This window comes from Mustela erminea, chromosome 18 (genome assembly GCF_009829155.1).
Source record: "Mustela erminea isolate mMusErm1 chromosome 18, mMusErm1.Pri, whole genome shotgun sequence".
Taxonomy (NCBI): Eukaryota; Metazoa; Chordata; class Mammalia; order Carnivora; family Mustelidae; genus Mustela; species Mustela erminea.
Window position 1 is genome coordinate 32255983 of NC_045631.1, and position 15262 is coordinate 32271244.

General features: G+C 35.1%; 1 protein-coding gene across 7 annotated transcripts in view; it reads right to left on the bottom strand.

Moving 5' to 3' along the window:
* Positions 1–15262, bottom strand: part of STXBP4 (syntaxin binding protein 4) — a 175559-nt gene that overhangs the window by 127987 nt on the left and 32310 nt on the right. For all 7 annotated transcript variants that reach the window (XM_032319773.1, XM_032319771.1, XM_032319769.1 and 4 more), the window contains 3 exons: positions 11365–11459; positions 3798–3894; positions 1027–1118 (listed from right to left, as the gene is read on the bottom strand). In XM_032319773.1, the coding sequence (XP_032175664.1) occupies positions 1027–1118; positions 3798–3894; positions 11365–11459 (284 nt within the window). The remainder of the gene's footprint in view (positions 1–1026; positions 1119–3797; positions 3895–11364; positions 11460–15262) is intronic.

The window sequence follows — 15262 nt, forward strand, 5'->3', positions numbered from 1 at the left end:
ACAGAGAAATCAATCAATGGAACAGAGCAGTGAGTCTAGAACAGATCTGTGTAATAGAGATTTAGTATAGGATAAAGTCTGTATTTCAAATAAGTGGCAAAAATGAAGAAGGACAGTTACTAAGTAAATGATGGTGGAACAAGGGCTAGTGGTTATGTCTCTGGAGCCCTAACTTATGCACAGACAAGAACAGATTTTGAGTGAACTAAATACATAAATTGGGAAGACCTTCCTGAATGATACAATAACACAGAAACTCCATAATGAAAAGGCCTGAAAAATCTCATATATAAATATAAATGTCATAAATGTCAAAGTTCTTTTTTTAAGATTTATTTATTTTGAGAGACAGAGAGTGGGGGAGAGAATGGATGGGGGAGGGGCAAGGCAGAGGGAGAGAGAGAATCTTCAAGCAGATTCCTCATTGAGTACAGAGTCTAAAGGGGGGCTCAATCCCAGGATCCTGAGAGCATGACCCGAGCCAAAATCAAGAGTGAGACGCTTAACTGACTGAGCCACCCAGGCACCCCTAAATGCCAAAGTTCTGTAGAACAAAGGATGTGTGAAGTCAACACCTTCACAATTATATTTTACTTAAAGCACAGAAAAGGCAAAAGAGGAGGCAAAAGAATACTTAAGATCACAACCTGAGTCAAAACTAGGAGTCGAATGCTTAAGGGACTGAGGCCACGCAGGCACGCCTTCCTTCATGTTAATCTGGATGCTGATGTATGAGGATGGTTCAGACTGTAAAAATTTCAGAGGGTATACACTTTAGGGTACTTTCTGTGATAAATTTAGGGAGGAGTAACATGAGGAAATACTGAAAGAGGAGGAACAGAAGAGACCAAGATGAAATTTTACTTTTGATTTTAAATTAATCTGTTTGCTATATGAAGAAGTATCTGTTATTTGCATAATTTTTTAAAAGTGAAAAATGAGAAAAAAAGGCTACATATATGACATATAACAGTCAAGACTTAGGATCCAGGCACAATCAAGACACTTTCATAAGGCATACCCTACCTGTGAATCTAATATGCTGGAAATTTCACGTGCACTGACATTCACTTCATCCAACTGCAAGCAAAACAAGTTTCTGGCAACCTGGACAAAATCTGAAATGGAATGCACTTCAGTAGGAACATGACATTTAACCTCATCTAAATACATCTTACCTTTTTCTAAATGAAGTTGAAGCTATGCGTGATAACTAACACTTTAAACTTAACTTTTCAGTGGATTACCTCAAAGTGGTATTAACTGAAGCGACAGAAATACAGCCTCAAATAAAAAGTAAGAGATACACTGGTTTTAACTAACCTCAGTTAACTTTGCTGAGGTTAACAAATCAGTTAAGATAACAACAAAGCACATACATGTCACAGGCATATCTATTTCTGCAACTCTTTTACCATGAGCAAGAACCTCTCTGAAACATAGGACAATATTGTGACTTGCAGCTTTTCTAGCAGGAGCCAGAGGTTTAATAATAATAATAATAGCAGGAGCTAATATTTATAGAACAGCCTCTGTGCTCAGCACAGTGCTTTGCTATTTCATCCCCCCAACAATTCTCTGAGGTAGGTCTTCTTATACTCTCCATTCTACACATGGCAGCTAAGACAAGTTAACGGCCAACTTCCCACCGCCACATGGCAAGTTAGTAGCAGACCAGAATTCCATTTAAGGTCTGACTCCAAGGCATATGATATACTCTGAACAACTGTTAATTAAGCCTTCCTAATACTGGGGCTCCTGGGTGGGTCAGCAGGTTAAGAGTCTGCCTTCGGCTCAGGTCATGATCCCAGGGTCCTGGGATGGAGCTCAGCATCTGACTCCCTGCCGAGCAGGGAGCCTGCTTTTCCCTCTTCCTCTACTGCTCCCCCTGCTTGTGCTCTCTTGCTCTGCCAAATAAATAAATAAAATCTTAAAAAAAAAAAAAAAAAACCCAAACCAAAAAGACCCCCCAAAACCTGCCTGATGCTGGCTAGCAAACTGTTAAGCTTCTTCAAACATGAGTATGACCCATTCATCTATGCATCTTCAAATTTTTTAACTTTAGCTATTACACTTTTAATTTCCAAAGATCCTTTTTTGTATTCTCTGATGGTTCCTATTCTACAACATCCTATTCTTTATTTCCTGGATGCCTTATCTTTGTTTAACCTCTTCAAAGATGTTCACGGTGGTTTGTCTGAAGTTCTCTCCTGATTTTGCATGATTCCTCCTTTTTCAGGGTTCTGTTTTTCTCTTTGTCAGAAAGTTTTGGGCTCTTCTATTTTACGTTGGAGAATTTCTCCAAATGTCTGGTGACCCTTGGCTATGAGTTCACATTTAAGAAGAATCACCACCAAAACACTGATGGAAATTTTGTGTACATAACTTGCTTTGTCATCTGGCCAGTTTCACTACAGAGCAATCAGGGGGCCAACTGACATTTTGGTGCAGCTTCTTCAGCGAGAATCTTACAGTCTCTTGCCTACAGAGGATAAACATGACTGCAAAGTTCACCGAGGAATCTGGGTGTGTGTTGTGATAACTAATCATACACTCCTCCAAATTCCCTGACTGCTGGGAACTATAGGTTCAGAAGCTCTCTGGTTTAATTTCTCAAGAGAACATACTTCTTTTCTTTGTAGGTATAAGGGACTGTTACAACCTGGGCTGCTTGAGAGGGGACAGGTAACAGCTCGACAAAACCTTCTTACGCAGATTTTTAACAACCCTATTTGAAATGCCCTGCCTACATCTGGCCTTCAGAAGTACCTGATACTTTTAATTCCTAAGCCTTTTTAGGGGCAAATCAGCTTGTTTCCTATTGTGTTTCCCCCATTGCTTTAGGCTGGGGGAAATATCACTTGGGCTGTCTGGCCTCTATTCACCAATTCACTGAATATCCTTATCCACATTCCGTCCTTTGGTTGATATATGCAAATCTGTTTTCTGTTCTCCTCCCTATTTGGGGTAATTTTCAAACAGGAGAGGAAGGTAAATGTTTATTTTTTCTATCACTTTGAAATTAAAAAGTGAATTTCTTTTTAGTAATACAGACACTTTAAAAATGATGCAGTGTTGCATCTATTGTATAAAAAAATTAAATACTGAATGTTATCGATATAAAAGACTGTTATATTTAAACATTACTAGTAGCAGAACAAACGCCTACATATAATGTCTCTTGCAAACAACTTATGAATACCTATCAAATTTCTAAACCACTTGTGGGAATTTATCCCAAGAAAAAGAAGGAAAAAAAACTACGATGTTAAATATAGACTTGATAATACTATCAGCTACTGAGAAACCATCAAAATTCCCTAAAGTAGAAAGGCTTTATATTATAGCACATCAACTAAGTATGTCAATATTACTCTAACTTTAATAAGAATAATTATATAGCATCATCAAAATATTTATTCTGTCATATTAGCTGGAAAAAAGTATGAAATCTCATAGCAGTAGAATTAGAAGTTCGATATTTTATATTGTTTCTTCTGTTATTTGTGAGAAATGTTTACATTTCTTTACATTACAGTAAATAAGAAACAAAGAAGGATAGAATGAAGGTATTTTTGAGCTGGGAGATTCTAGGAAAGTCGCCTTTCTGCTGACCCAGCCAGGCCAAGTTAATTCTAGACGACATTTTAGGGTACTGACCAAGGAACCTGAAATAGATGTGGTATTTTTTTTTCCCCTCTTTCCTTCTAAAGAAGAAGCACTCTTAATGAAAACAGGTCACCATAACTCTCCCACCAAGCTTCTGTGATGACACAACACGATAAACCTAATATTACCTCCAAAAGACACTGTTCCCTTTGGGTCTACTTGCACTTGCTGTCTCAGGGCTTGATGTTGTTCCTTTGTGGGCTGAATTCCAAGATAATCTAGAGCCTGGAAGGAAAAGGACTCATGTGAAGTAATTTTTCAAATCTCTGAAGAATAAAACTTTTCATTGCAACTTTATTTTACAACCCAATGAAAAGAATCAATATCAGGAACAGGGACCAGAATTACATGCCCAGAGAGAGTCTGTTGACTATTTATGGATTAATTTTCTATAAAATATTAGCTTCCCGATTCTAACACCACCTCAATTTTTCATGGTTTGCTTCTTTTCTTTTTTCTTTCTCTTTTTTTGCAAGACTAGCACTTTGGCTGATGCCAAATTTATAAGCATAGCCCTAAAACCAAAATTCAAATTTCTTAGCTTAAAATATGTGATTATGGCAGAAAAAAAAAATAGCAAGGAAATTCTTTTTTTTTTTTTTTTTTTTTTTTTTTTTTTTTTAATTTTTTTTTTATTTTTTTTTATTTTTTATTTTTTTTTATTTCCAGCATAACAGTATTCATTATTTTTGCACCACACCCCGTGCTCCATGCAATCCGTGCCCTCTATAATACCCACCACCTGGTACCCCAACCTCCCACCCCCCGTCCCTTCAAAACCCTCAGATTGTTTTTCAGAGTCCATAGTCTCTCATGGTTCACCTCCCCTTCCAATTTCCCCCAACTCCCTTCTCCACTCTAAGTCCCCATGTCCTCCATGCTATTTGTTATGCTCCACAAATAAGTGAAACCAATAAGTCAAGCAGAGAAAGACAACTATCATATGATCTCCTTGATATCAGAAAGCAAGGAAATTCTATTGAATCAGATAAAACATTAATTTCTATGAGTAGCACTACAAAACATACCTGTTCATGTATAGGTGGCCAGGCACAGTGAGAAGAGACAGGAGAAATGGAGATTAGGAAAGAGTCATAGATTCATTCAAGAGTGATTCTAGAGCTTAGCTAAGTATCATCTTCCTGCTCCGTCTACACGGTCATAAATATTTACCTTGTGTAACATGGAATAATGGTTAACTTTTGGAGATCTTTCCCTTCAGTTACAAAAATGTTCCAAGCACACAGACATACACAGAAAGACAATAATACAAAGAACATCCATGTACTCAAATACTCATTGGTATTTGCATGAAATTATATATATTTTTAAGAAATAAACATTGCAGACTTGGTTGAAAGCTTTCACTGTTGTTCCTCGGCAGGAACAACTATCCTAAGGTGGGTGTAAGCTTTCTGTCCACGATCTGATACCATTACTACATGTATTCCCTAATGTTATGTACTCCTGTGCACTTAAAATTTTATATCAATAGTGTACTATAAACATTATTATTTATAAATTTATAAATTTGTTCACAAATTATTGTTTTTACCTCTATGTTGTGATTCTGTAATTGCTCAATATTCTTATCTGTGAAACTAGTTCACTTAACTTTAAATGGTATGCCACTGTATAAATACAAATTATATATTCTCTGATGGATGGGCTTTTATCATTACTCCAGCTTTAAAATTACAAAACATTATACATATCTCCTTGTATGGCGGTGTGAAAATTTCTCTACAGTATATCCCTAAAAGAGGAAATGCTGAATCATATGTAGTGCGTGTGTGTGTGTGTGTGTGTGTGTATACATATATATATTGTCAACTTTAGATATTGTAAAATTATTCTTCAAACTGGCTGCAGCAATTTATACACACCACTGGCAATAAGACCTATTTTTCTACATTCTTAAGAACATTTGTTGTTTTCACACTTTAAATTTTGTCAATATGTTGAATATGATTTGGATGCTGTTGAATTCCTTTAGTTAAAAGTGAGATTAAACGTCTTTTACATGTTTATTAGCAAAGTTTTTGACTCGTAAATCAATTAGCAATATGTCTTGTATTTTTACACAGTTTTGAGAAGTATTTTTTGCTAGTGATTTCTAATTTGGTGATGTTCTCCCAAATATGGAAACAAAAACTGTCTCTAGACATTGCAAAATGTCCCTGAGGGAAGGGAAAAAAAACAAAAACAAACGCTCCTTGAGAACTACTTCTCCAGAGACAAACACTATTATTAATAGTTTGGTGCATAATTTTCTGAAATTGTTCTATGAATATAGACTCTAAATATTAAATATACATAAATTATGTATTTATTTATAATAATTATGCTATACAGTATTATACATTTTTAAAAATTGTCAATATATCATAGCTTTCTGTTCTGTACATTTTTGCATCTTTTGCATACTTTTCAAAACTGGTGTAATAGTGCCTTAACACTCAAGTATATATATACTTCAAATTTTGAATGTAAAAAAACATTACAAATTATGCCTCCATCAGAAAGGACGAATACCCAACTTTTGTAGCAACATGGACGGGACTGGAAGAGATTATGCTGAGTGAAATAAGTCAAGCAGAGAGAGTCAATTATCATATGGTTTCACTTATTTGTGGAGCATAACAAATAGCATGGAGGACATGGGGAGTTAGAGAGGAGAAGGGAGTTGAGGAAAATTGGAAGGGAGGTGAACCATGAGAGACTATGGACTCTGCAAACAACCTGAGTATTTTGAAGGGGGGTGGGAGGTTGGGGGAACCAAGTAGTGGGTATTAGGGAGGGCATGGATTGCATGGAGCACTGGGTGTGGTGCAAAAACAATGAATACTGTTACGCTGAAAAGAAATAAAAAATTATTTAAAAAAAAGGTCCCTTTTGAACTTCTCCCTAGAGGTAATACATCTTATACATTTGGTTCAATATTCCTGAGTATTTTATTATATAATATTTGTTATCTTCTAAAAACAAATATGTAATAGATATACATGTTTTAAAGCAGAGCAATAAAATAAAAATTCCGTGAGTACATTTAAGAATTATAAAACTGCCAATAGGGCTGAATTCATGTCATACTGCTGTCCTACTACACGAGAGGTAACCACTACTATTGAACTGTGGGATTATCATCCCCATATGACTTATTTTAAGATGCCTGGTCACATACATAGGTATCCCTAATGTGTTGTTTTGTTTTGCTATGTTTTAGCTTCATAAAAATGCTGCAGGTAGTCATAATTCTGAAACTTGCTTTTTTCACCCTACAGTATGGTTTCAACATTCATCTGTATATGCTATTTTAACATCAGCACATTCATTTTCATTGATAAATACCTGATTAGATGAATATGTCACAATTTACTCACCCACCCTCCAGCACACTGGGGCTTTCTGCTTACCAGGAATGTTAACAAAGAACATTCTTGTACACATCTACTCTAGCACCTAGATACAACTTTCTTTAGGGTATATACTCAGGAGAAGTACTAGTGGGTCTTTTTTGATTGACTGTAGGACTTTTTTTTTTTTTTTTAAGATTTTATTTATTTATTTGACAGACAGAGATCACAAGTAGGCAGAGACACAGGCAGAGAGAGAGAGAGAAAGCAGGCTCCCCGCTGAGCAGAGAGCCCGATATGGGGCTCGATCCCAGGACCCCGAGACCAAGACCGAGCTGAAGGCAGAGGCCTCAACCCACTGAGCCACCCAGCCGCCCCTGATTGTAGGACTTTTAAAAGTATTTTGGATAGCAATATTTTATATTATGTGTATTACAAGTATTTTCTCCCAGTTTGCAGCACAACTTTTTACTTTTTATATTTACTTTATGGAGTTCTTTATGGACAGTTCCCAGGCATGTTTGCATACCATTATTTCATGTTTTTATAAACATATATAATAGGGTATCTGGGTGGCTCAATCGGTTAAGCATCCAACCCTTGATTTTGGCTTGGGTCATGATCTAGGAGAAGTGAGATAGAGCCCTGTGTTGGGCTCCATGCTGGGTGTGGAGTCTGCTTAAGATTCTCTTTCTCCTTTTCCCTCTGTCCCTCCCACTCTTCTTCCAAAAAAAAAAAAGCATATAAATGAGAAACTTGAAATTTAAAACAGATTGTCTCTTGGGGAGAGGGAGAGATATATATGATCAAGAAGAAACACAAAGGCAATGTCAAAAACTCTGATTCTTAGCTGGGTGGTGGGTACAGGTGGATTTGTTTTATTATTCTTTAAACTGTACATATACAGTATAATCATTCTGTGTATGATTGATGTTTTCATGTAAAGAAATAAAAACAATTTTACAAAAGTAATGCAAACAAAACACCTGCCACAGAAGGTACGAAATACATGATTATTATTATACTAAGTATAATGGAACTTTATCGAAGTACAATGGAACTTTATCTAGAGCCAAACTTTAGAAATTTACTCTAGATGAAAACAGCATATTGGTGAGGTAAGCTCATAAATTTAAATGGAAAATAATTTATTTTTGGTCAAAAAACAAGTTCTAAAAATTTCTTGAATAAGCAATGTCATCTTTTAACCTTAAGCAAAAATGCAAACTGTTTAATGGACAAATAAAAGTCCTTAACTCTTTCTAATATGAGTCCTTAACTCTTTCTAATGTCTGAATGATGAATTTTAAAAATGTCACTTCTTTACAATATTCATCACATACTTCCCAACCTAATATAAAGAACAACTCATTAACTGTAATCAGACATGGGGTATGCCATTGCTCACTACAGCTTTCTTCAAATGCTACAGAAATGGCAAGAGCTAAAGTAAATAGCAGCAAAATGGCATCTGTATCCCAAAGCATCTTTCTCAGGTACAAAAATACACATAGGATGGAAGTACAATAATTCTTGGTCTTCAAGCCAACTAATAAACTGTATACCTACCTACTTGCTGTGTTTACCATGCCTACTTATATGTCTAACATTAGGATTAAATGAGACCCACAGTACTCATAAAAATGCTTTAAAAATATAGCACTGCAAATACCCATGGTGAAATTATTTTAAAATATCTGTATATTAAATCATCCTCAGAGTATTCGTAGGAAGAGGCAATCCATTTTTCAGAAAAGGAATTAATGAATAAGTAGTTTAATATTAGAAATCATTTTCTAGTATATCCTGATACAAAACTGGTTACTTAGACTGGTGAAACACAGAGAATTTCATGAAGACAATGCCATAAAAACATATATATATATATATATATATGTATAAAAACATATATGTTTATATATATGTATATATCTTGATAGGTAATTTCCTTTCGCAAATTCTAACTTATCCGTTTTTCTTAAGAATTGTACTGAGTAGGCTATTTACTTAATAACCACATGATTAGTCAACACCTTTCCTTATGAAATCTTATTGTAACACAAATTTCCTAGATGCTGTATGTAATATATTTATAGAAGATAAAGGAAAAAGATAATTTTATTTCATTTTAAATATTTGATCACATTGGCCTTATCTGTTACTGAACAGTAAATATGTTAAAAATATAATAGATAATAAAATTGAATCTGTCTACAAAATAACAACTGAGATAGAAGGACCTATTTTAAAAGGAATGATACAGATATTATTACATTATTATGCAACCAAACAAAAAAGGAAGAGTAGCTTAGCAAATATTTGGGTAGATAGGAGCTAATTTGGATTCTGGAAAAAAAAAAAATTCTTATTTAGGAAAATGCCGTTTCATACTCTGAAAACACAGAATGCTCTACTAAATAAAGTCACTAAATATACTTTGAATAAGAAGAAACTGAATTAACACAGAATGTGGGTCGCCTTTGCTATAATACTGCCATTTTATTTTTCCAGAAAAATAATTTTTTTAAGCTAATAGGAGGACCAAACCCTGGAAATTCTGATTCAACAGTCAAACGACTCAAATTTCTCAGAATCAATACAGATTTCGATGATTTTCATATCTAAGGCAATTAATTAGATTTTTTTAAAAAATCATGTGCTAGGAAAACTTAAATTGAATAAGAAAACAAAGGCAGCCAAGTCAAGTCATTAGCTGGATAACTTCCTCCTTACCCAGAGAAACAGTATTAAATCTGGATGTTTAGAAACGCATATTTAAGCAACATCATTAAAAACAATAACTTCTTTATATTTTAGATATTTATAGGTGTTTTTACACCTCAAATATACATTAAAAAATGTTAATATTAACTGATTATAAACCTTGGCATTAGTCAGAACTTAACATTTAAGTCACCAATAAAAAGAGAGTACAAGTTAGCAAAAGAGATTCAGGATTCTGAAAACCCAAACAAGCTATCTAAAGTATCTAATTGGGGCGCCTGGGTGGCTCAGTGGGTTGGGCTGCTGCCTTCGGCTCAGGTCATGATCTCGGGGTCCTGGGATCGAGTCCCGCATCGGGCTCTCTGCTTGGCAGGAAGCCTGCTTCCTCCTCTCTCTCTCTGCCTGCCTCTCTGCCTACTTGTGATCTCTCTGTCAAATAAATAAATAAAAAATTTAAAAAAAAAATAAAAAAATAAAAAATAAAAAATAAAATAAAGTATCTAATTAATTGGAAAGTTTAATGAGCACAGACCAGGTACTTAAACAGTGGTAGGTGTACTAGATATCATCATGAAGAAAGTTAATCTTGTTGTCAAAACAAAATACACAAAAGACTGTACAGTACCAAAAAGTGATGTTGTGCTATAGATGTGCAAAATAAGGCAATATTAACCCAAACTATAATTGTTAGCAAAATCTGGACACAGGAGTTGCAATTGAGTTAGCATGTGAACACTGGGCAAGAGTCAAGTTGACTCTGGAAAAGGTATTTGGTACAGGACCATTCAAGCAAAGGTATGAATGTGGGAATAAACGCAATGTGTATTTATTATAGCTGTGCACTTTCAACTCTTCCTAAAATGCATAGGTATGACTGTGGGAATAAATGCAATGTGTATTTACGGTAGCTGTGCACTTTCAAACTCTCCCTAAAATGTAAAAAGAAAAAAAAAATCATTATTCATGAAAAATGACAGGAAAGTAGAGGCTGTGGACCTACAGCACTATATCCAATTTTATATTTAAAAAAAGACATAGCACATTTTTGCTGTGAGCTCCCAGGTCACCTGACAGGAAAAGCTCTAAAACGCTTTTTTACTTTTTACTTCTTCCTTTTTAATCACCTACATTTCTTTGACATACAGAAGCTCTCAATATTTCACTCTCCCCAGGACTAATTTTTGGTGCCTCTTAGTACATTGCTACCAGCTTCTTTATATTTAGTGAGCATCTATTTTGTTCTTTAGGCTTAGTTTCCTTTGCTTTTTAAAAAGTTGCACTTACTGCTATTACACATATTTGGGCATAATTCATTCTCTGTTTCCTTTGATTCTACACTGTAAAACATCACGTTTGTTTTATTCCTACACAGGAGGAAACTGATTAATTTGGTGTCAATTTAGGTTACAAAAGGTTTTATTTCTATTTAGTACTTGTGAGTGGGCTGCTCAACTCAAACATAAATAATTAAAACTCAAACTGCCATTCATTTAATCGCAAAAAAGTAATTCTTCAAGAAAGTAATGGCTCCAGTCCTTCCTTTATCCTCTCAGAGAATAAGAACACTTCCTTACTTCTATTTTATAGAAGAAAAATGGAAATTTAAAGTATTTACCATTTCCAGTTTCTCTGCCTTGAGGCGAACAGAAGGATTTAGGGAAATCTTCTTTCCTTGTGGTCCATAATTATCAGTCCATGCAGGGGCAATATCTAAGAGACAACAGGGTGCACGTTAATTGGAAACTTAATTGGAATAGAACTTTTCATTTGACAGGATGTGTTCTGGGCTCCTGCTGTTCAAAAATAATTCTGGCTAATCAGTTGGCAGTTTTTACTTTTGTTTTCATTATTTTTTTTCTTTAAATCTAAAATGTATCATATAAATCACCCTCACTTGAGCACTAAATGATACAATACAAAAAGAATGGCCAATTATGCCTTAAATCCCATGGAAATATTATTTTAAAAGATAAACATACATCCTACCAGTACCCCATCATCAAAATGCCTTACTAATTGTAAAGTGAAGCCTTTATCTTCCAAAATAAGTAAAATCAAGTTATGAATTCAAAAATATCATGATATTTCTTTGGCAGAAGTGGTTTTGTTACGGATTCTGAAGGTACTATGGAAAAACTCATAAGTGCAAACTGTTTCAAGTTTACACATAAAGTATGATACAGACTAGGAACTTTTGGAACCCCTTACTTTACATTAAGGTTATATTTCAGGAAGCATAGATGGACTTCCAAGAGTTGAGTTTCATATAACTCTCACCCATTCTAATACCTTCTTAATCTACACTGATGATTTAGATGAGCCTTCGTCCTTTTTGCATGAATAAGAGATCAGATGCCACAAAGGATTAGACCTTGAAAAATTATTTGTTTTAATATGCCAAAGTATGTAAAAAAAATTCTTGTAATTCATGTCAATCCTTGTATCTAAATTGTCACTATTCTAAATACACTTCTAAATGGTATTTTACTAGTTCTACATAGAAACAAGAGGAAGAGAAAAAACTTTTTGAAATGTCACATCTTTATGCAGTGTTTTAATTTTTTTTTAATTTCTCAGAGCATCTGTCTCTAAGTACAAAATGATTTGCATTCTCTTTCTTAAGAACATAAGAAGCGCATATGAAAATAAATAGTCTTCCTCTAAACCTTTAACACATCCTTAACATTCTATGTAAAATCTTGAATATAGCTTATAGGTGTCAAGATCATAAAAAAAAAAATGGTTACTGACTTTTAGCTTCAAATGGAATCAAACCTTGAGGAAGAATGATTTTAGTATAATAGAATTTTTACATTTCTGATAAAAGCAGCAAAGTCTCTTTTGTCATCATGATACTTAATTGTTAGCCACTAGACAAAAAATAGTATATATGTATATATATGTATTTTTTTCTTTTTTTCTCTTAAGAGAAATTCTGTGCCAAACCTACAGTGTGGCACAAAAGATCAGCATGGAGTAGAGCGGTATAGAAGACCAAAGAGCAGGGAAGTCAAACTTTATTTTTCATTTTTAATGTTTGGATTTGTGAGGCTTGTCAATGACCTTCAGCTTGACGCCTGACCTGCAATTAAGGAACAGGAGCACTACTAGGTGGACCCAAACTAGCCTAATCATGATTTCAGACCAATAATCCTCCTCCTGGGAGTGAATTACCCTGTGCAAGTGTTAAGTATGTGGAAGGGCTGGGGGATGGGAGGGAGACAGAGCAGAATGGAACAGGGAAGAACAGGGACACACACACAGCAACCACACACACTGAGGCATGCATTCTCACTTATGTATTCCTATACATAAGCATAAAAATTTGCCGTCTGTAACAGTGGAAATGACAGCAAATCAGCTCTTATTTATGCTAACTTTGAGCCAGGCAATGCACTAAGTACTTCATAGAGATGAGCTCATTAAGCTTTACGATAGCCATAATGACATAGGTGTCATTATTGCCATCGCAAAGATGGAGAGATCAAGGCCCCAAAAGGTAAAGAAACCAGCCGATGATCACACAGCTAGGAAGTGACCATGTCAGGATTCTAGTCTCTTGTGACTCCCAAAGCCATGATTCCTAAATGTCGTCAGTATCTTTCATCAAGTTTTCTCATCTGTAAAGTAGTTAGAATAAAATAGTGCACCTTACAGAAATTGTAAAGGTAAAATATAGAATCAGAGAAAACTACTACGAACACTAGAGAATATTGTTTGTTTGTGTTTAAGTAGGCTCCATGGCCAGCCTGGAGCCCAACACGGGGCTTGAACTGGCGACTCTGAGATAAAGACCCGAGCTGAGATCGAGAGTCACACGCTTAACAGACTGAGCCACCCATGCACACTTAGAATATTGTTAATATTAACAAACAGACATATAAACAGGAGATTGAAAGTAAAACTACAGTAACTCCCCCCAGCCCCGCATATTTAACAATATGCAGTCATGGCTTAACAAAATCCCACTTTCTTTCGGCCAACCTTCCCCTAAACCTGTACCTTTGAGCCAAAACCTCAGGAGGATTTGTGCATAAATCCGGCATGCTTTGGTGATTCAGAGGAGCTTGACCTGAAAAGCTGCTCATAGACAGACAGCTTTCCCCATTTGCTGGTGACATCTCTCAATTCTGGCCTCAAGCTCTTGATTTGCTCCTCTCCGGGGGAGTGAGGATTTTCAAAGGATAGCTTATTATTCTCTTGGATCTTCTCTTCTATTCCTCTTTTTAGGGGAAGAAAGGGAATGTTTTAAGAGGGCAGGATCAAAACCATTTGGTTTATACCACGAACCCTCCATGAATATTTTCCCCCATCACTATTTTGTTTCAGTTATAAAACCTTAGTGTGGGAGGATTACAGTTTGTGTTCTGTAAAGTTAAAGTAATGATAATATTTCTTCATGCAATAATTCACTCAATTTTTCAGGAATGTCTGTAGTATGCTTTGAGCTCACCAGTTCATGCATTAGTCAGCTTATAGCAATAGTAAATGACTCTGAGTTCTGAAATAAGACATTTATATAATAGTTTTTTAAAAACATATTCAAGTATTATATGGATTTTTAAAATTCTAACCAGTTTTACACTTTGGAATAATTTTGAGATGGGAACATGGGTAGATTTGCTTCAATTCAGTTTGTTTTTGTTGAGATTAACATTAAAACTTGTTTATATTTTTTGAATAAATACCAACAGGCTGAAGAAGTTTAGATGTGACAGTTAAGGGTCTAATTTGGGAAAAATCTATAATTAAGTGCTTATAACAGACAAATCACAATGTATGTAAGTTACCTAGAGATAATTTGGAGTTAATTTTTCCCCCCTAGAAAGATCTGGGCTACTACACTTACGTGAAAATAAAAAAATAAGACTACCTCAATGCTAATTCTACCCTAGAAAAGTGTTCAATTTTAATTGTATTTTAATATTTACTTTTCAGAAGGAAAAAATGAAACAAGATAGGATCGGGAGGGAGACAAACCATAGGAGACTCTTAATCTCACAAAACAAACAGCGTTGGAGGGGAAGGGGGTAGGGAGAGAGGGGTGGGGTTATGGACATCGGGGAGGGTATGTGCTATGGTGAGTGCTGTGAAGAGTGTAAGCCTGATGATTCACAGACCTGTACCCCGGGGCTAATAATGCATTATATGTTAATTGAAAAAAAAAAAGGAAAAAAAATTTACTTTTCATACAGCTCACTCAAATATATTTTCATTAAATCATTTTTCTATTATAAAACATAGCACTCTTTCTTTTAGTCACTTATGTGAATTTACCTCATTTTATTCATTATTCTGGAATTTCTTCATTCTAATCAGATCTGCCTCCTACGATGACCTGGTAGCTAGCTCATCCTTTGTTCTGTGATTTTGCTCCCAGTGGGTCCTTCCCTTAGGAAGATCTCCACCCATCGGTCGATGTTTACCACTTCTTGCACGATCTGGATGATGTCTGATTTTTGCTATGAAATTTCTACATGTTGTGACAAATTCTTTACTATGTACTAATTTGG